We start from the raw sequence: 23,499 nt of genomic DNA on the forward strand, positions 1-23,499 counted from the left end.
ATCTGGCACTCAGTTGTTCCACAGATGAACATGCTCCTTTCATACACTATCTGCTTCTAAGAGAGGTGTTTGGCCAATAACAGGCTTCTGACAGTGCTTTTCTAGATGCTGATTCCCTGCCTGGACAACAACCTGTATCCCTACTCCACCCCTGGGTCACAGCCCACAGTCTACAAAATTACTGTCTGCTCTTCCTATAAATCAGCAACACATTCCCTTCTTGGCCTATTGCAGACACCTGTCAATGCTGAAGGGTCATTTCAGCAGGCAGCCAGGAAGGCAAGAGATCCTATTCACTTTGAACGTAGATTTGGCATAATTTTATCTCAGCAAACTGCATGGCAAAACAGCTTTCAGAGCCAACTGCTCTAAATCATGGCTCAAAGGAGTTCAATTGTACCAGAGAGAAGAGGATTCTCTCCAGCAGAACATCTTTATCTTAAATAAATAAATAATGTAGGGATAACTCTAAAAAAGCCAGAGAACAAGGTGTTCCTAGCAAACCTTGAAAACTTATCCTAAAGAGAAACAGGATCCCCTGCAAGGCAGAGATCAAAGAAGTTACATTGTGTTCTTTACTGTACTTACAGCTTGTACGAGAGCTTGATTTTTCTTTGTAGGCACCATTCAACCGTACATACTCATCCAGTGCAAGTGCTAGTCTCTGTTCTTTCACCTGGTACAATTCCTTCTGGGTACTGAGAGCATCCTGGGCTATTGTAAGATAATCTTTTAACATTCTCTCTTGTTCTTGCCGCCATTGTTTCCTAGGATCTTCTATTTGTGTTGTTTCTTTATAGGAGAAAAAAAAATTATTTAAAGAGACCTCTGCTGAAACCCATTGACAACTAAAATTGCTTCTTTGCCTGTAATTCACAGTTAGAATAGACATAGCCAGAGAAGTCTAAACCATAGTTTGCCTTTGGTTACTAAACAGATGCTTCACTTCCTCTGCCACCACAGTGTGTGTAAGAAACAGAATTCAAGGGATCAGTTGCAAATTTTGAGTAAAATAGGCAAATGCTTATGCAGATCATTCCCATGTTGTCAACCTTGAATTAGCAACATCCTAAAACTCAAAAAAAATTTTTTTTTGTATGAGAGTATTTGGAAGTAATAGGATTAACAAAGTCTTTCAATGACATCTTAAAACAATGCATTTCTGAACAAAAGCTGAAAGCAATCTTAGCTATTACTTTTTTTCAACTCCCTTCTTCCCCACTTCATTATTTTTTACAGCCATATGTTATTCATGTTTTTAGTGGTTATCTCCCTCCTTTCACTCTATAAAAACAATTTTATCTTTCCCTCTGTAACTGAACTAATAGATCATTAACTCTCCAGCTCACCTCCCCTAACTCTATCCCTGTGCCACTAGACATCGGACCCAACACACAACTGTCTTTCATGGCCAACAGACAGAGAGGGCTGCCCTCAGAGGGCACTTCCATCTGTCAAAGACAGGTGTCCAAGATATGTGGGACCAAACCGCTTTTTTGAGTGTCTCTTTCTTTTCATCGACTACTCAGGTAATAAAAATGAGTAGGCTGGAACAGGCCTTTAATTTACAAAGGGCTTCAGGTAACATTTAAGTCCAGTAGCCATACACAACACAGACTTGCATAGCATATATAGACAAGAGGACGAGACATACCAGAGTGGTATATCAGATCAATCTAATTGAAGATGTTAAGATTTTATTTCTAATCCAAACATACAAAGAGGATTATATATGGTTGAATGTTCAATCGTCTCAATATTTCCTGACTTAGTTCAGCACTTTTTGTAGCTGTACAATGAATATTCTTCCTTTCAAGCTCTACTAAGTACAAAAATATTCTCATAAGGCATAGACATGAAAAGCCTCAAATCTAAATACAAATATGCACCACTCTAAGTTACATACTGTAAATCTGCATAGATCTACACAGATAAAAAGTAATGTTCAGCACCAAAGTATTTGAGTGCAAAGTATTCACTTCAGAATTCACTGCAAAAGTAGGAGGCATATTTATTCTCTGGGTTAGATTTCTGCCACTTTAGTCCTCTGAATTGCTTTACTGTGGGAACCAATGAAGGGGGGAAAAATGGGAACAAGTGGCTGAAGATGTGGAGAGAAAAAAGAACAGCAGCCGAACCAATGTGATTGCTCTAAATTGTAGCTGAAGTGCACTCTTGGGAGAAGGCACTCTTTCAACTCCATGTACAAAAACAGATTTTGTAACAGCAAAAGCTGATAAGGACAGGATCTGGTTAATAACAATTTCTAATAGTGACTAACTACCAGTTTTTCAAAAGCATTTTCTCTTGTTAATATCACAGTATCTTGTTACTATCACAAAAACACATACAAAGAAAAAGCAGCATCCCATAAAACAAACCCCATAGAATTCTGAACTGACAATCTCTATGGAACTACTGATGTATTTAAAAACACCTCCCTCCACCATTTACAAATATGACATTTCTACTTGGGAAAGGCATTTCTTGGATGTGTACAAAGAATGCACAGAGAGGATAACCCATATAAACCCAAGCGTGGTGCATAAAAGATTAAAGCAGAAAAGCTTTATACACAGTTGGTTTTCCAATAACTCCAACAGGAACACCCTCTCAAAAAACTAACTACAGCTATAGACACACATAGACACATATCCGTGTTTATAGCCACCTGCTCTTTTACACAAAGATATTGGGCACACAAAGAAGCAAATCAATACCTTTTCTCTTCTAAATGGTCAACACATGTTCCTATCTGTGCCCACCTATTGTTGTTGTGCTTTAACACACTGCACATTCACAGTTATTTACACAAGATAAGAAGTGCTGGTTTCCAGAGTTGTCCTTTTTTGTGAAGCAGGTTGAAGAGCATGAAGCAGAATTCTCATGGGTCAATGATCAAATAGGATAAATGCAGTTATGGTGGTTTTTTAGATGAATGTAATGATGTGATTGTGTTTTAAGAATGCAACCAGCAGACACCAAATAATCTTACAAGATTGGAAGGTCTCATCTTCGAGCATGTTGTAGGTAATTGCTTTGGAGGTTTTAAGTGAGGATTGCTCAACATGCAGCCCAAAGACCAAATGTAGCCCGCAGAGTTCTAAAACGTGGCCTACAGATGCCCTGTCCTTGTGACTGCAAGAGAAGGACAAAGCCGATCAACAGCAGATTATTTTGTATTGCTGACAAAACACCATCAAACACTTCCTTTTCGCCTCTCCAAGCTGCAAGTATGAAACAATACTATGATTATATGAGCTAGCATCTTTTATAGTGATAGTCATAAATGAGTTAAAGGTGACCCTGCATTTAAAAAAACTGTACACTAATTTCAGCATACCAACATTTGGGTATTTGTAGGTGCATTGACTGGTCAAATTAGTCAATTCTAACTGCATGTATTTATTCTGGAACAAATGCTCAGTTGTGAAAACACATCACCATGGAAAAAGCAAAGCAGTATGGAATGACTATCCTAGAATTGTTACTCAACTTTTACCAAACAGAGAAGACTCTGAAGAATTTTACTCTGTGCTCTTCTTAAATATTATGAATTAAAAAACCCCAAAGAACATATATTTTGTCTGGCAAGTTGTTCACATATATATATGTCTATATGTATGTATATATACATATTTCTGAAAACATGTACCTGTATAGCAGCACCATATGTTTGTTCATCTATACTTTTCAGTTATCTCTATTTTCATCAATAGGTTTACTCCATAGAGGAGAAAAACCCCAAAGACATAACTATGGATGATATTTCTGGTTCTATAGCACTACATTTTGAAATGTAGCACTGAAAAGTATGTTCATTTGAGCCCATATACCTTCCAAGAGCCAATAATTTTTTTTAAAGCAGCATTCTTTCAAAAATAAATATTTATTCTTCTCAGACTAAAGCCTCAGGAAAGATAAGGATTTTTCTCCTTGGACAAGAATGTTTCAAGTACTTGCTGTTAAGGTCAAACTTGTACACACAAGAATATTATTGAGATAGTTACATGCAAGTAATTGAGGGAAAAGTTTGGTGAACATTTGAAAATGAGTTGTGAAGCCTTTCATGGTTAAACCAGAGTGAGATTTAAACCACAAAGAACATCCAAACTTTTCCCTCCCATTATTATTCAACAGCTCATTTCTTTTTTAAGGCACATAAATGTTCCCACTGGTGACTGCAATAGGATGCCTTGTAACCCTGTCTGCAGCAGATATGAATAATGCCTCAGATTGCCAGCTAGGCAGATGGAGAGATGTTATTTCTGTTCCTCAGGTGAGGAGCAAGCACTAGTAATGAACACTAGACAGAGCTGTAGAGATGCAGCAGTTCTAGAAAATGCAAACTGGACTTCAATCATCAACAGTGGAAAATGAGCAAACCATCCCCCCTTGGTAGGGCCTCTCCAATATTTTCTGCATAAACTTAGTTTTGAACTGAAGGAATCAACTTCAAATGGATCTTTAAACAAGTAGGAGTTGTACATCAGGCTCTATGAAGACCACAACTTAAATTTTAAAAAAATGTTTATATCAACTTCCTCTGTCCAATCACAAAGGAAAAATAATGATCCATAGTAACAGAATGAAGAGGGTGACAGTGTCAGTAATACTCAGGTTACGTATTCCTAATTTGACTTGGATTTAGCATCACTTGACTTGGATAAGCAAAGGTTCTTTCAAAGCAAAATTACTCCATTCTATTAAGATAGCTTAATTTAAAACCAATTAATTGAACTTGAAACAAATTACTGCAAGTGCATAGTTATAAATTTATTTTAAAACCCCAATGAACGAGCAGTTTATTTCCTCCTATTTTTAAAGATCTGAGTGACTACCCACACTGGGGGGAAATTCTGTGGTCTCACCCAGTGGAACCACACAAATGGCAGGATGGCACGCTCCACCCAAGGACATTCCTGTCACTGAAACAGTCACAGCCCTGTAGCATAGAAGAGGAAGCTGTGCTGGCTTTAATCACACTGCTATTCATGAAATGCACTCTTTCTGGCTCACTGCCAGACAAGTTTGATGCACTTAAACTCAGGGAAAAAAAAAAAAATGTCAGAACAGTAATTCAAAATCAAAACGTCAGAACTGATTTTATGCCTTGGAAGTTTTGTTTGTTCTTTTGGCAAGAACATGCTTCATAACATGCAATGTTATGCATGTCTTTGTAATTATACAGAGGATATATATTATACGTGGGATACAGGTGATAGACCAATTTTTTTAAAATTTAGATATTTTCACGTTACGTCTGCTATCAAGCAGTTCTGCCAAATTTTAACAGTCTGCTTAAACAGAAGGAAACTATTACTTTATCAGCAGTAGATCTTATTTCCCTAAAATACATGGAATTACAATCCCACCAGAAAATCCCCCTGGGAAGGGGAAGACTCCCTGACACCCCACTGCTAGACATAAGAGAATGGGACATTTTACTACAGGATTAACAATATGTGGAAGCAATAGTTTCCCAATATCTCCTCTTGCCAAACAAAATAATAGCCTTGACTGGCTCTAGAACAACCCACATGTAAATTGTATTCAGTCGGAGACAGTTGCATTCAGGCAACACAGAGAACAAACTCTGAAGAACAATACTCTCAAGAGGTCCCTCTAAAAAACCAAGCCAGTTATGCTAGATTGCTACTTGAGGAGGACACATACCAAGAGGACACAAAATCACTACATACTTTTCATTCTGAAGAGAGAACCCTCATCTGCTTAAACATATGCCCACATTATTTCAGTTTGTAACTGTTGCAGAATCACCATCTCAGAAGAGAGGCTGTCCCAAGGGAAACTGGCTGACCTGGCAAGAGATGAGGACCAGAGACCTAAGATCTGTGGGAAAGAGAACAGGGGAGAGCTGCATGCCACAGCTGGAGCTGTGTAACAGCTCTCCTTTTTGTCCGTGATGGTTTCTACCATGTCACCTCAAACCCACAGTCCCCACCATTAGACATTCACATGATCTCTTTACCCAGTCTGGTACTCACTCAATCCTGCACAGTCTATCTGATGTACTAAGCCCACCCAAACACTACCTGTCTCCAGATGACATGAAGGCAGACACACCATGTTCTAGCAGGTTAGGTGAGCTGTGAGTTATCAAAGGTCCAGTGAGCCAGTACAAAGTAGGAAGAACAAGGCACCTGGCGAAAGATCTTTTTTCTGGCAACAGTAAACCTACTTACAGATCTAATAATCCATTGCATTCTGAGATATGGATCTACTCCTCAATACTGTGTACCTTCTCCTTCATATAGTAACTGACAAGAATATTCCCGAAACTGGAAACCTGGACTACCAGACAGGAGGCAACGAAACTGCAGCGGCTGAGCCCTGCAAAGGGCAGCGGTGACTGGGGCAGAACTACTGCTCCATGTCATGGTTGAAATCAATACTCTGTGTCAAGGTGGCAATTTCTCTGCCTGAAACAGTAAGTGATGAAAAGATAACCCCACTACACCTGACATCTCTGGGTATCACGCATAATAATTGCAGACTACCTCTTCCAGCCAAATGAACTCCACCTTTAAGAGAGTTGTGCAGAGAAACGCCTAAACCCAACAGCTGGCTACATTCAGGATCCCTCATCACTGGAACTTCTCCTGAACCTAGCTGCTGAAGAAAATGTGCAAGCTAAATACAGATTGGTTCTTCAACAGTCCTCAATACTTTTGCTTTGACAGGATTACATCCTATTCCATGGAGGGGGTTTGAGAAGGAGGAGATATCTTGAAAGTATCCTACTGCATGCTGAGGGCAAGCTCCTGGTTAAGGGCTGCAGGCAAACCAAACTAGAGACAGGTGCAGCAGAGGAGAATCAAGATTTTAATGATAACTTGCACAAAAATGTCTCAAGATGGCACAAACAAAACCAAGAACAACCCCTAGACATATAATATCAGAGGAGGAAAAATGTTGTTGGATACCAACTACCACAGGATAGTATGGAGTTAGCTAAGTGGTGGCTGATGAAAGCAATTTTATCAACAACATTACATAATCACTATAGATATGTTTATTGTACAAGTATATCCCACATTACTTGATAAACAAACTGGCTTTCAATCCTCCAGTACTTTTGCCTGCAATCAAACAAAAACACACTTAGGAAAAGAAAGTGCAAATATTACTTCATTGTACTTCAGTGGGCATAACAGATTTTGCAGGCAACTGGGATGCAAGTCTAAATGTTTAGCAAAGGAGCAAAAGCACTAGTGCTAGTTTCAGGGAGAATAACCAAGTGTGACTAGGCTGTCTTAAGGAATGTACTTTATTGTTCATATAGCATTTGCTTTCTGAATTTTTTTTCTTATTCCTTTTCTCCCCCTGCTTTTTAAAATACTTGCAATTCAAACTCAACAATAAAAGCTGTTTGTATTCAAAAATTTGTGGAAGGTTTCACAAGTAAATATTGCATCATTTCCTACTGACATTTTTGTTCAATAGGTGCATAAAAATAAAGAATTGCACATTACAGAGGCAGCAGTTTCATTAACACCATGCAAGACAAAAAGATGACATATTAAAAATGATCTAACACATTGCTGGATACTCAAAGAAAATCACATTCTATCACAATTAAATGGATATATGTTCTAAAGAAAGACATGGATGAAAACTAGATTATTTAGAGTATGTTCAAAACTGACCTCTCTACAGTTTGTTTCTTGCCATCAAACTTTCACCTCTCTTTTCCAGACACTCTCTTCACATTTCCATAAAATAATTTTGTGCTTGAATTTGGGCAATGAGAAAAAATGATAACTTTTTCCAGCTATACTCTCCAAGTATGAGCAGATTTCAAAAAAAGGTTAATTCAAAGATTTTTACTATTAGTTTCCTCTAGATATGGGGCAGAATATGCTTATCTGTTTCAGAGTGAAACGCAGTAGAAACTCAGAGAATTTTGTTCTATATTATCAAGCAAGTAGGCTGTTTGACAATATGGAACTAAGGCTAAGGCTGCTAAGGCTAACAGAACAAAGACATAAGAAAAAGATGCAAGTATGATCTTTACATAAATGCCAGCAGGTAAAACCATCTCTAATCCAGAGCCTTCACTACTTGAGCCCTCCTTCTATAGCAGCATGCATCAGATTACGCTAATCCCTTCCTACAGCCAGAATGCAGAGAAAATACCTACAGAAAAGATTCAAGGTAAGACATATCACACTTGGGTTTCTGCCATGGGCGTGTGCTGGCAGTAAAGAGTCTTCACAATTGATTGCATGCCACCACTTGCTTAGAAGATGGTGGTAGGTCATGGGAACAAACAGGGAAAATTTGTGATGATACACCATGTGACTCCCTCAAGCTATTGGTAATTGCAGACTCATGGTGAGATTTTCAGATTCTTCCTTTTCTGAAAATCAATCTGGCCTACTTTTATAGATGCAGATGTACTTGACTCCCAGGCTGGAGCAGTCTATCCACAAAAATCCCTGTGTTAGGTAAACCAGTTGCACAAGCATCAACTAGCATGAAAGCCTTTAATATTACAACAAGAAATAGAACTCTTGTAGTTAAAATATTGTGCTCAAAATGTGAAACAATGTATGTAAATAGCTAGGCTTTTCACTTTTTTTTTAGCATCACTGACTCAATTTTCCTTTTCTTTGTGGATGAAACAATGATGGAAGGATGCTTCTGGGAAAGACACATTCATGCTTCTAAAAGGGGGCAAAGTTAAGTAGGGGGGAACTGCAGAAGCAGAGAAGGTAGTTGTCCAACTCCATTTTGAAGAAAAGTGCCAGGTGGAGTGCAGGGAGACGAATCATCATATTGAGTACAAAGTACAGAATGGCAAAAAGAAAGTGATGTGATGGTCTGAAAATGTACTAGGCTAGGAAAATCTATTCTTTCCTATCATTATCTTTCAAATGCTCATTTCCATTCTGCTGCCTTTGCCACCAAACATAACTAAAAGCAGAGTATTTGTTTTATGAGTTAACTATATCAATGCAATGAAGAAAAAAAATTGCCTTGTTATTGCTGAGACTTAGCTGAGAAGATAAGAATTGAAATAAAGGGGGTAAGTTATTTAGGAACTGATAAGGTGCTGAAGTCAAGAAGAACTCATCGCAGTATGGGATTCCCTTAGACTATGCATGTGAAACCAGAAGTTTCCTTTTCTTTCTGTCATTACCTCCACAACTGCTCATTTAAACATACCACACATTGATCCAGATCAGGAAACCGGGGAAGCCGAGGGAAGGAGAGGAGGTGGAAAAACAAGCACACCACAGGAAGCAGAGTGCTTCCCTGTTGTCCATGTTTATTGCATGTCCTCATGCGGACACAATGTGGGGACAGGAACCAGAGTAAGCAAGGACTGCGACTTCAGCTGACACCAGCACCTGAGAAGTGCACCTGGAAATCAGAGTCTCAGAGTTTTCACTCTTTCCTGGCAAGCCTGCACATGGAACAGATGAAAATTCAAGGGCGCAATTTCAAAATGCCTTTAACCACTGCTACTATGAAAAGTAGCTATCCGCCATCTCTTCCACCTGACTGTTCATTCATATCCCCAGGTCACCTTCCTTTTCTCGCTTGCATAAATAGAGGTGGGGAAAGGAGAACAAATAGCAACTTTTTTTTTCCCCATACCAGATTAGTTTCAACTTGAATCAGCTCCCTGATCTGATTCACTGTCTGGCCATGCAAATGCTCATGGCATATAAGTATAAGCAAAAACATTGCAGGGAGAGAACAAAAGGCCAGAGGTAGCAATAGAGCAGGACCAATACTTTCAAAGATTATATCAGCTTAAAGGTGTTTGCAAATCCAAGCTCTAAGAGCATAAGTGTTTGCATCTCAGACACTTAATGCTTGATGTGGAAAACCCTACAGAAAAACTAGAAAAAAATTGAACATGATGACTTTGCCTGCAGATATATGAAATAAAGTGGAATAATAGTTTTATGTTATTTTCAGTGTTGCCTTGAGTTCCTAACCATGTTGTTTAGTGAAGTTAGCAAATCTTAGCAAATTAGCTGAAGTAGATGAACACATGAGAACAGGTATGCAATACTGATTACAGGAGTCAACAGCGTAAGTCATAAAATCTTTGAACTCTTCCTAAACCACAGAAATAAGAATCCTGCACAAAACAAACTCCTCAGATCCTGCTCACCAAATAATATTCTTTCAGTCATCCTCTAACAAAGGGCACTACTGAAGCACAGGGTAAGTTCTTACAGTATTAGCTACCCACATCATATGCATGTTCTGCCTTGCCAGATGGTCTGTAATCTGGTCTCCCTTGAAGCTGAAAGCATCGCATTAAAACTCCTAATTGGGGTAATATATTCATAAGGTACTGACCTCAGTCAGTGCTTCTCAAAGTGGGTTACATAATCCAAAAGGATCACGAGAAATCCCTAACGCTATTGAAAAACCAAAAGTGTATTTGGAGGCAAAAAAAATTAAAATATAGAAAAATATAGAAAATGTGAGATAATAATAGAACTAAATTATCCTTAAATATATTGACACCAAAGCAAGAGTAGGCTTTTCTCAGGTTTATGTGAGAGAAGGGAAGAAAAAAGATCAAGATAAATAATTGTACAGATGAGGAAAATATTTTGAAAAAATAATACATGTATTGATTTACATAATTTTTGAAAAAAAAAGCTTTATAGAAATTCAGTAGAGGTTTTAGAACTTTGCAGGATGCAGGCTAATATTGCTTTCTCTAAATTATTGGGAGTTTTGTCAATATCCATTCCAGTAAGTACCTATCTGATCATTAACAGAAACTCCACCCTTATCATTTTCAATCTCACATTTTTAGAGAAAAGGAGGGAACAACCATGAGTAGCAATCTGCTCCTCATAGCTCACTGGTTTGGTTTTAGAAATGTAACAAAATTGGAGCCATTGCAGTAAAACTGGTCCAAGTCCTGTGGACAACCTGAAACTTCACAGCTGGATCAAATATAGCTTTTTAGAGAAGCACACAGTAGGAACAACACTAGAAAAACAAATGAGAAAAAGGACAGATAAGAGAGAAGCTGCTCAGAAAATTAATTATGGGATGCAAAAGGATAGAATCAGTGGGCCTTCCCTCAAACATTTTGCTGAAATAAATCCAGCCAGACGTTGGTGAACATGAAGCATTGTTAGTCACTTCTCCCTACCTAACACTCGGGAGCAGATTTCTTCCCAAGGTGCTATCCCTCAAGCTGCTGTTCATGAGTCCTGAAATTCTACTTTATCCAACCTGTTTTTCAGGCATCTATCTGTTCTTCCTCCTAGCAGTAGGTACAGTTTTTCTCCCTCATTCGGCTTCTTTGTCCTGTAGCAGAGAGAATTAACAAAACTACTTTCAAGAGTGTAAAAGCATCTTCCCTGTTCTAACATAGCCACTGTCCTGATGGAATTTTTACAGTTCAAATCCAAAAAGCATACTCAGCACATCTAACTTATTACAAAGCTAATAAAGCACTAAGCAGATACAAAAACTGTTTTCTAGAAAGTCTTTTCTCCACTAATTTCAAGTGACCTCCATACCTCAATAGCATCAAAACATTGCATGCACCCTAGACAGATGAAGTAGAAGTTATAATCTCCATATCTGGCACATCAAACAAATGACCTACTTGTAAGATTCTTAGAGAGTCTACCACCCAGCAACTGAACAGTGCTCTCACCAAAACACTGTGCAAAATACAGTGTACAAAACTAAAATACACCACTTTACAATATAGGTTTCACTGAAATTGCTACAATGGAATACATATATTAATATAAGAGGAATAAAGTGCACTGCTGAACGAACAAGGGATAGAAACTACCTTTAAGTATACTAACATTTCAAACCATGAATAGCTCCTAATATTCAGGAATTCACCTTCAATGCACAGGCATAACATGTAAGAGTAAAGAAAGCATTTAAATTCTTTCTAAAAAAACACCAGGCAACAAGAGGCTTTTAAAACTGATTAAAAGTTTTGAACACGAATGAAATAAAAAGAGCACAATCGTCAGAGCATACTGATCTGAAAGCACTCTTAAAACATCCAGAAATGCAACTGGCTTCTCAAAATTTTACAGGTGTATGCCCTATAATTTTGGCCAAAGCAGAAGTTAGAGACAAGTTTAAGCTGATAACTGCATTTAGATCCAGAAGAAAACCCTTTACTTTCTTCACCTTTTGAATTCAGTTAAGGATGCTTGTATGTTTAAAAATTCATGAGTGTCTAACCCTATATATGTATATATATAACCCTATATATATGTAAGATCAGAGGACCTTCATTGCAAAGCAAGGCTGTCAGAGCACAAATGAGGTTACTGGGTGGGATTCAGTTCAGTACTGGGTGTCTATCTGCAGGTACTCAACAAGCACAGCTGATATCTAATGTCCCATTCTAGTTACCAGAGTTCCAATCCAACCCAAGCAAAGGAGGTTAAATCATCTCATCTGCAAAGCAGACACCCAACCAGTCAGCCACATCACATTTTACATTACACCAGCTGTACTGACTAGAGAGCTATTGACTGCAGAAGTGGCTGAGCCAGGGTAGGGTGGATTCACTTGCCATACACTTGAGACGCTGTTCAGAAGGCCACTGGTCTCTCACTGTCCATGCCACATCTACTGACCTTGTGCAGTTGCCTCTGCTAACTTTAAGCATCTGAAATGGCTGTAGATACCTTCTAATTTTTAGGTAAGTATAGGTACTGCTAGCACAGATGCAGGTACCTAGATTCAGATGTTGATCTCAAATAGAATCTTTGCTATTGCACTGTTAAAGACTATTTCTGGGAAAATAAAAAAACATATCAGTATGGAGTAATAAATGTATAAAGAGAAAATAGAAATGCTTTCAGGAATATATTCATTTCAGCAGGTCTAAATAGCACTGTATTTCACATTTTGTTAGTTTTACATGGTTTAGACAATTACCATGTAATTAGAAGTATACGTAGAAACAGATGTAGCCCTTTTGTACCAGCAGATTTTCTTGTACGCATTTTCAAGGCAATAATGTTATACCAAAGGGCAAATTTTCCCCAGTATTTTGATTCTAATCAAGAACTCTAAATCTAACCAAGATGAGTCATCTTTTATAATCAGCATGGCAAACCAAAAAATACTTACGGTTTATGTGATCGATATAGTATACACCAATCTGAGGATCATACGCAGCTTCCCATCCCCATGGCAATTCATCCCCAACACAATCCGCAAACGACAAGGGCTTTGTTAACCTACAACAAGGAAACAATTCAATGATATAGCTTTTCTCTCTTCCATACATGTTTGTTATTCATATTAATTCCTATTATGACAGAAGCTAAAGAAACATAGAAAGGAGAAAAGAGAGCAAGTTGGTTTTTTTCCTCTAAAACTAGAACATATCACTACAAACATTTTTCAGTACAGGAACTCAAGTGAGAAATCCACTGCAACACCCTTCACATTTGACAGTCTAAAATTAAGCAACAACCAACAGCTTTAAAAACAATAAATTATCTATATTCCTATTGTCCCAGGAAAACTGAACCCTTCAACCTCGAGTTGGTGAAGAGAGCACAAGATTTCAAGATCACTGTTTCTAAACAGATAGGAAAGTCAGAAAAGAGAATACAACCACCTAAGATGCAGTTAGAAGCACTTATAAATCCCTGCACTTGAATAAATCAAGCAGCAGCGTGCACAGAATAGACATTTTACAAATAACATTTAACTTGCCTTAGATGTTCACATGGTGCTTTTGTAGGAAGACAGACTATTAAAATTTTTCACTTTAATAATAGAGCACCTATTTGTTATAAGAACTAGAGTGATAAATATAATACATGGGCTCTTTTCCAACTGAGGCTGAGCAAAGCTTTACGTGATAATCTTTTGTCCTTTTTTATAAAAAGAAATTATTGAGTTTCCTGTTGATAAATCCACAGATAAATGTCATCTCTAACATAGTGATCTATTTAATAGGAAGAACAAGAGATTTAAAGTTTTATTGTCACCACAGTGACAATAAGATTAAGTAGATATCTAGAGTTTAAAAAAATATCCTCAGAGTGACATGATGAAGAGCAGTTTGTGGGACACACAAGCACCACTCCTTTGCTCACTGTTCACTAAGTTTTATCATCTATTTTTTTCATCTCACCATTAAAATTCTATACAAATAAAAAGCTAATTCGTATGTTTCAGGGTTTTTTTCTTTATTAATTCCTGACCAAAAGAAAGAGGTTTATTGACACTTTTGTGAGAAAAGACAAAAGAATAGTACATTTTACCTTTTACAAATTGAATTGTATTTTGTGTACAAAACACCAGATAGAAAGTACTCTACAAAAATATTGGATTCTTTATGCAGCTGAAATAAAAATTCAAGCACAAATTTGATGTAGAAATCATTCCCCCACTATTATCTTTATCATCATCATCAATGGATATGATCCTCCAGTTCTTTAAGTTGAACCGTATTCCTCCAAGCTAGGTTTGCAGAAATCACAAAGAATAAGGCTCTTAGGATTCAAAACACCTTGAATATTCTTTTTCAATTTACGTTTTTTAAATTGCAAACATGAATGCACTTCCTCATATTTCTCCAAAGTTTACATCATAATCCCGTGGAGGTTACTAACACTTTATTTGAGGTTCTAAACAAAATCGCAAGTATAACACAAATTCACTAATATATTGCCACTTATAAACTGCTGTGTTAAACCACTAAACAGACCAAAAACTATCATAAAATATAGATGAAATTACCAATATGGAGTTACATTTGGATCACTAGGACACAAAAACATGGATTACAAGCAGCACAAATAGGCTGTCAACCTGCCAGTGATTTCCAGGGACAGATGAGGTCTATAGCAAGCCAAATCTATGTTCTGTATCCTCTCACACTGCTGACCTGCATTTTTAAATCCAGACACTGGCACAGCTCTGAGTGGAGCTGCTCCAAGGACTCTGCAGAAAGCCTATCTCTGACCTGCCACCTTGCTCCTCCTCTCTGGGCAGCAGCAGAGCTGCCATGGCCAGGATCCAGCTGTGCAGCTCGGCAGGCCAACAGCTGGCCCACCGCCTGCAGCTGGCTAGTGCTGCCATACCAAGCACAACACAGAGTGTTTAAAAAAAGAGTTTAAAAGCAGAGTTTCAGGTGGGTAGCATGCAGCAGACTGAACACAGGGCATCCATATCAAAGAGTTCCCAGGCCACTGATGATCAGGGGAAGCATTAGTCATGTAAAAGCAACAGCGCTTTTGTGAGGCTGGTTAGTCAGGTGAACAAGATGTGCCAGCTACAAGGGCACATCTACCTGAGAGGAAAGTCGTGTCTCAAATTTGATTACAAGTGTAAATGTTTGTGAAACAAACTGAATAAAAATTAAAGTTCAGTGTCATGCTTAGCCTTAACCTTAGCCTTAATATTAACTCAAAACTCAGTTCATGTAGTTCAAGTAGAAGTAATATTTGAAATGTCATATAGCAACATAGAAATCATAATATGAACTCAAACTCATATAAACACTGCCAGATGGTTTTTTATGAACATTTAATACTTTCACCAAAGTTACACACCAGAGCTAGCAACAGTCATGACATGATTTTTAGATCACCTCTACAGGAGGAATACAAGCTCAGTACAATCCTGACTTTTCATCTCCACTCTACACCAATTTTATTTTTAATTAAACACTCACTTCTTACTATAAAGAGCACATTCTCTAGGTTAGACGGCAGCCAACTTTGATCATGTAAATGTTCTGTCCAGGTGTCCTCACCTGTCCAAAACCAGATACCATAGGAATAAGTAACAGCCATTCGCTCATCCCAGACACTCCATAAATTAGAGAAACACTAAAAAACTGTGGAGCAGTACTTGAGTGACCCACACTAGACCTTAAATAAAAATGAGAAGAAGAGGAAGACAGAGGTACAAATAGACAGGCAGTACAGGACAATTTGTTTTATGAGCCCTGCTCTGCTGGATCATGCTTGGACATTGCATCCTTAACATCTGAACTATATCAGAGAACTATTTTAGAGTAGATTTTTAAAACATGAAGTTTGTACACGATAAGATGACAATTACTTAAAAGGGTAACATTTCCATGACTCCCTTTTTTGTTCCAAAGTCTTTTAATAGCACACCATTTTTGAGCCTGCTGTGTCATTTTACAATTGAACAGCAATCAGCACAAGGTGATTGATACCTGATTGCTTATGGCCTCAGAACTGTCTCAACATAACCACTATTTACTTTCAAAATACGTGTGACAAATGGATGAAATTAACACAACACAAAGCAAGAGGAAATTTGCAGGACAAAAGTTGAAAGCAGAAAGTTACAAGATGTAATTGGACAGGAAATAATATCTGGGAACAAGGACTGAAGGAATCTTGTCTGTGTGAAGATCATTATCTGTGACATAGCAACCTATGAAAGATGGACTGCCATTAGATTCATTAAACGCAAACCAAGAAAAATGAGGTTTATTGCACCATAATAGAGGATTTAGTGCAGCATGTCTTGGGCACTGATATTCTGAGGTAGTTCATAGTACTGTTTCAGTTTGTAGCCATGCATTTACATATTCTTAAACAACCACCAATACTCTAAAAAAAGGATGACTTCGAAGTCCACTTCTAGTATCCAGTTAAGTTCAATTAGCTTAGAAAGGCTTGGATTTCTTTAATGTGTATCATTAAGTTCAAGTATTCTCAGCTAGGGAGACCTTTTTTTCTTTTAACCTTAGTGAACAAGAGGCAGGTGTGTGTAAGGAGAAGTGGCTATTTTAAGGAAAACCAGGAAGCATTCTGCAATTCCACTATGTAAACAATACATGATTATGTCAATCACTTCACAGATGCTTGGGGAGATTAAGGAGACAAGTATAGTTTAAAATCTGAAGAGCTCTTTTATTGTATCAAATCCACATTTTTATTTAAAGTTTTCAAAATGCAGAGTTAACTAGCAAAGCTCTTAAAACGCAGATTCTGCAATGATATATGTGCTATCGCTAACAGTTGTTCTTGCATCTACAGCCATGCTGTAAGAATAAGTCTGTATATGCAGCTAAAGTTAATAACGAATCACAGAACCACAGCATATTCTGAGTTGGAAGAGACCCAACAAGGATCATCGATTCAACTCTTAAGGGAATGGCCCACATGGGGATGGAACCCACAGCCTCGGTGTTAGGAGCACCATGCTTTAAAAAAAAAAAAGGGGGGGGCGGTGCTGAGGATACTGGAAAATGGAACCCTTACTACAGACCGATGGATTGTCAGTGCAGAAATACTGCTTCATTTGGACAGCTTTTCTATTTGATGTAAATTACATTTTGAGGTCCCCAGATCACAGAAATATGTAGAAGACAGGCTTCTTTCCAAGACTGGGGTCCACAAAAAATGTGACATTTTTTACACACACCAGTAAAACTATCTTTCTGTCAAAATACAGAAAGCCCATGATATTTCCCATTTCTGTGATCTGAGAACATCAAGAGGCATGTTCTTAAAAATGTGCACATATATGTAGATACACACACACTACTTTGAACAAACTGTTCTATGAAAGAGAAATACTGGATTCTGCTGCATTCTTTCTCTGACTCCTTTTTTCTCCAAAACCCATGCAGGATTAAATAAACTGTAATACTGAAACATAAATTATAGATCTTATAATTAGTACTCTACTTTATGAATAGAAAAAAGAAGTTTACAGTAGGCAGATCTCATAAAATGGCAGCGGGGGCAGGGGGAAAGAGAGACAGACATGAAAGATAACCCCACCCCACACAAACTTGAAATTACTTCTCCTCAGTTAGGAAGAAAGAAAACAGGTTTGTAACAGGTACACAAATACCTGAGAATTATTAACAGGTTCTTCTTAATGCCTTTCAAAATTACTTCCAAGAACATCTCCTTTGCTGTGTGGTACTTGACTGCAGTCAAGATTTGTAGTTTGGAATTTGGTTGTAACTAGGGTCAATGCTCAACTTCCACAGCAACTTCAATGTGCATTTGAGAACTCTCTCCAAATACCCAAAATGAACTCATGTGCTTTGTTGTGTAGCAAGATCCTGTGTGACACTGACATGAAATCTGATTAAATTTCATATCCATTCATTTCTCATATATAATGTTACATATTACACATTAATCATTCTCTTTTACAATGCAGTACTTGCTAGCACCTTTTCTTGAGAGAAATTGTTCTGAAAAATATATCTCTTCTCCAAACTCCAAGAAAATGAGAAGACAAAACATAAGCTGCTATTTAGAAAGGCAGAAATGGGCAATCTATTAAAATGTAAGAGAAGAAATCCAGTGATGGAAGAATTGCCTGCACATTTATCTGGAATCCATACACGATTACAGAAGGATGTACAGATGGTTTTCCCACAGTAATATTCACCAATACAACTGTTTACAAAAAGTTTACTTCAAGCACTTTAAGCTAGCACAATTATACAGAATAGTAACATAAAATCAGCATCAACATTTTTTTTATTTTTCAAAAGGATGAAAGTATTTAATTCTTATTTTGATCCCTAGCTTGAGAGAAGCAAATGTAAAATTTTAATAAATGAAAGGAATGTACGAACAGAAAAAGAAAAATGTTCTCATTTCTTCACCAAACCTCCTGAATTTAGTGCTCAAGTAGGATCTCAAAATCAATTCAATTCTTACCCAACTTTCTAATGCTACAGGCATTATTACTTTGAAGGGTGTATAAAACATGCATTCTAATCCCATACTAAATATGCTTACAAACATGGATTTTACTCACTTCAGGCACTCAAGACAAATTTCTTATACAAAACTCAGGGGTGCAATTAATCTCATTACCTTCAAAAAGTCAGTTACCTAACCTGAATTGCTCCTTTAGGTTCCCTACAGAGGCAGACTCAGCACATCTATTTAATACCCGAAGGTTCCGCTCTTTCCCTAGCGAGGACAGGATTCAGAATGCAAAAGTCTTTAGCATGTGCAAGGGTGACTAAATTTATGTGGGAGGAATTCTGTAGCAGGCAGCAGAGTGCACACGGAATGGCAAAAGAGACCCAGCTCTTGCTCCACGTTGCAGGTCAGAGTTAAAGAGAGGCACTGCTGCTCCCTATGGCCGAGGTCACTAACAGCGTGAAAATTATCTTGCATAGGGAACACAATTTTTTCTTCTACAAATTACAGTGGCTGAAGCTGTAACAAAATGCATTTACTTTGTGCCAATTATATTGCTGTCTCTTTCTTAACTTTTTAAAGTGCTAACCATGCTGTTTACCTGTCAAAAGGGACAGAATTGGCCCACAAAACAGCCTTTTGCCATATTCTTTGTTCATTCAATTCTATAAATTATGAACTAGCAAATCCCACACAAAATCTCTCTTGAAAAAGCTCATTCCTGAGTCTGAGTCGACAGGATTTCTGCTGCGAAACCATATTTTTAATACAGTAGTGCCTCCCATTCAGATATCAGGCCAAGATGCTATATACAAACTTTGAATTGTTTAGGTACATTCTCTTTTAATAAGGGTATTATTAGGATGTACTGCCACTTTATTACAGGTATTATTTTGAAAGAGTAACTAAGTGGACATAATACCAGAGCAGAACAGATCAAACAAGGAGCAGCATGGTCACAATCCCAGCTTGAAATAGTGGTGTAAAATAAACAAGTATGGTAAGGTCACGCATGTTTACCTCGTTCACAAGATGTGTGCAACCAAATGTCAACAAATGCCTGTGCTCAAAAGACAGCAAACATGCATGTTACCTTTTCTATGCCAAAACAGAATCACTAATAACTCAAACTAAACATAACCCATTCCTTAATGATGAAATGTTCTCAGTAACATTAAATTAAACTTCTTAAGAGCAGTAAATGTATGCCTGTATAATCACTAGCATGTGCACCACTAATGTGTTAGCTTTGTATTACACACGTGCACACAACAGTATAGGTTTATAGCCAAATATTCACAGCCACCCTCCTGGCTAGAACAGATACGTGGCAGTCAACAGTACTGCACCTTTACCTTTCTGTACCACTGGATACTCAAAAACTAATTGCAGAGACTGAACTCACAGCAGTTATACACTTGCTGGAGACAAAGATTTATTAACTCCATCAGCAAGTATTTCCTGGATACATTTCATGAATTTTCACTTGTTTTCCAGATTTCAGATAATTTTGTTCCTGGTAATACAAAGACAGGTAAAACACTCAAATCTGTGTAAGAATGGAAACTTGAAATAAGCACTGACTCTAGTTGTCTAAAGAAATATACAGGTATAGTACCACTTTTAATAGCTTGCAATTTCTGTCCTGTGATTCTTTTAAGTCCTTGGATACTTAGACAGCAGGCCTTAAAGAAATATATTTCTTGGTTTTACAGGGTTTCCTTGGTAAAGAAAAATGTACCAACATACTATGAGACATACATTATTTCTGTACCTCACAGCAACACAGAATGGAAGGACATTATTTGAGTACATACTACTGGGATAACAGGCTCTCACAACTATTTAACCTCAAAAACTTGGTTTCCAGTACTCAACTCGTACTGACAATGATTTACCATAACTCCCACTTATATGTGAGCAGTTATGTGAGGGTTCATATAGATAAGACTACACCACATTCAATGATGTTTCAGAGAAAATCTAAGACTCTGGAAAATACACTTTCCATTAAAAGACTCTTGTCTAGCTAGCCAGCAACCCAGGTAAACACAGTATTGTATTCAGCAAGCACACAAGGATCAAGCAGAAACTAAAACCTAATCTTTCTCTGTCCTCGTAGGGTTTGGGATTTTAAAAAACCTTTTTAGAGTACTGAGTAAGTAGTGTCTTCTCTGTAATTTAGGCAAAGTACTCAAGGTGTTTTTGAAATGCTTTGCTGAAAAGGGCAGTGTGCTGAACAGTGTCTCAATTTCCAGTCAGCCTTCCAGAGAGACAGCTGCACTACTACTACCATGTGAAGTGGTAATATCAGCCCATCATCAGTTCTGATTGCTGCCTTTCTGCAGACCAACCTAGAGTCTCCAGCACAGCACAAACCGCTCAACATATTCAGCAAGTCCTGCTTAGAAATAACAAGTCTCACCAATGATGGGGTTTGGAGACAAGCACTAACTACAGTAGCAAACTCAACCCCATTCCTCAAATGTTTCCAGCTCTTCTCAATTTAGTTAAACATTAAACTGCCAGGGCAAGGACGAAAACAACCAACAAACCTTACTGGAACTGCAGTACAACTAAAAGTCTTAAATTCACTATATTTATACATAAGTTACTAAACTTGTACAACATAGGAAAAGCAGGAATCTTGACAAAAGTTCTTATTTTCCAGTATCTATTATGAACATAACCAGTTTAAGCATATACAGCTATGAATTTTACTACAAAAGTTGTATTGTACATGGAGAGCAAGTTCTTTGAAACAAAAATATAACTGCAAAGTTTTTGAGCCCACATATTTTAACAGCAGCACAAGTATTCAAAAGTAAAACCTGATAGCAAAAATATCTGAACAACAAAACCCCTACAGAATGAACGCTATAGCTTTACATAGTAAAGAACATATTCACAGTGAAAGAAAGTAGGTTTTGGTTAGCTATGAGGAAAACATTCTTTACTGTGAGGGTAGTGAGGCATTGGAATAGATTGCTCAGGAAAATAGTGGATGCCTCATGCCTAGAAGTGTTTGAGGCCAGGGTGAACAGAGATCTGAGCAACCTGGTTTAGTGAAAGATGTCCCAATCCATGGCAGGGGAGTTGGAACTGGGTGACCTTTTAGGTCCCTAAGGTCCGTTTGCCAAAAAACACCTTCCTATTTCATTTAGCAATTTTACAAGTGTAATGTAAAAACATCAGAAATTAAGTACTTGCAATATATTAACAAAAGTTAAATACCCTTTTAATTACTCTATTTTAAAAGACTTTTTCTCAATGCTCAAAATTTCTACGCATCACCAAACTCCCTAGGCCTTATGCAATGCAGAAAAGCTAAGGATGAAACTCTTCAGGTCATCCAAAGACCTTGCCAGCTTCCTCCACAGAAAAAATCCCACACAAAATGGGCCAGATGTCCTTCTCACACACATGCTCAAAAGGAAGGAAGCAGAGAACACCCAAGTTAAGCTTTAGTTCAGCAGGCAGCAGACAGGGGGAGGTGAGTGCAGAGGGAGTGTGCTGCCTCCCAGCCCGCCGTGAGATGCTGTGTGCATGTTAATGACTGCCATAAAAATGTGCCACCAGCAAGGAAGTCGAGCAGAACTGCCTCCTCCCGCTTACAAAGTGATGGCATTAGCTCAATGTCAGCTCTCTCTGTCCCCTCACAGGTGCTTCTGTGAAAAGGCACATGAACTGAATAGCTGAGACCCAGAAAGGGAAGAATGCATTTGGGAAGGAAGGGACCCACACCCACTGGTTGCAGGACCAGGTCAAACTGTCTGCTGGCTTGTTTTTTTGTTTCCTTTTTCTTTTGATTATGATATACTGTTTTGGCTTTCCACTTCACAATTGCCATCAATGAAGAAAAAGCCCCACGCTGAACTCAGCTATACACTTTGCCACATCATTTCATCACTGAAGGTAATAAAAGTGAAAAGAATTTTCCAGTGAAAGTACTTTCCAGCTTAGCATACCAGCTATTTGCTTCTGTAGGGCAAAGCCTCCAACTAAATCACTATTTGTAGTTCATCTATCTGTTTAACACTGCAAAGTTCAATGCAAAGAAGACATTTTGAAAAGTTAGGGGGGAAGGGGACCACGGAGAAGTGGAAATGGGTAATACCATGAATGTTTTCTCCAGCATGTTTCTTTGACGCAGCAGTTGGTCCCGCACTGGCATGTAAGCACTATAATATTAGACACCTGGAATGTGAGGAATGTCTGATAACCATACCCTAGCACAGGGATAATTCCACAGCCATAAACCAATGATACAACCTTTGTGCCTTCCCCCAGAAAGCTCAAATATGGTAACATTATGAAAAGGCCATTATGCGCAGTGTTGCTACAGGTTATTAATATATATACATGACTGTACACTGTTGGTAGAGGGAAAATGTTGTCATCAATTGACAGCATGGGTAAGAAACTTACCTATTAGTTTTAATTTAATTACATAAACACCATCCTGTTTTCCCAGAATTTTAAGTGTTCCTGATCCTCCAATCTCTGGGTGCAAGCTTGACTTTGAAATGTTTTTCTTTACCTATCTTGTACCCCTCTGCTCTTCATTTTATATATTTACTAGCAAATATTCTTCTACAATAGGAAGATGTACTCTTAAGAGTACTCAAGGTAAGAAAAGAAAAAAATAAAAGCCAAACCAAAAACAAACAAACCACAACAAATCCAGTCAAGCATTGGCTCAAGAAATTCAAAAAATGGCACAAACTCTGCAGTAATTTCCACATGCAAATAGGAGCAACCAATCCATAGTCAAAAGCTTACTGTTTGATAGAAGTATGATACAACAATCTACAGATAGAAAATG

The 23,499-nt window shown here is 37.8% G+C and overlaps 1 protein-coding gene across 4 annotated transcripts in view; it reads right to left on the reverse strand.

The window, feature by feature from the left end:
* WWC2 (WW and C2 domain containing 2) overlaps window positions 1–23,499 on the reverse strand; it is a 95,111-nt gene that overhangs the window by 46,814 nt on the left and 24,798 nt on the right. For 3 of the 4 annotated variants that reach the window (XM_063402162.1, XM_063402160.1, XM_063402161.1), the window contains exons 2-3: window positions 13,126–13,235; window positions 589–792 (exon numbers count right to left, since the gene is read on the reverse strand). In XM_063402162.1, the coding sequence (XP_063258232.1) occupies window positions 589–792; window positions 13,126–13,235 (314 nt within the window). Of the gene's footprint in view, window positions 1–588; window positions 793–13,125; window positions 13,236–23,499 lie in introns of those variants that run through there. The other variant, XM_063402164.1, reaches the window with a different exon arrangement.

The sequence above is a fragment of the Prinia subflava genome, chromosome 7 (genome assembly GCF_021018805.1).
Source record: "Prinia subflava isolate CZ2003 ecotype Zambia chromosome 7, Cam_Psub_1.2, whole genome shotgun sequence".
Classification (NCBI taxonomy): Eukaryota; Metazoa; Chordata; class Aves; order Passeriformes; family Cisticolidae; genus Prinia; species Prinia subflava.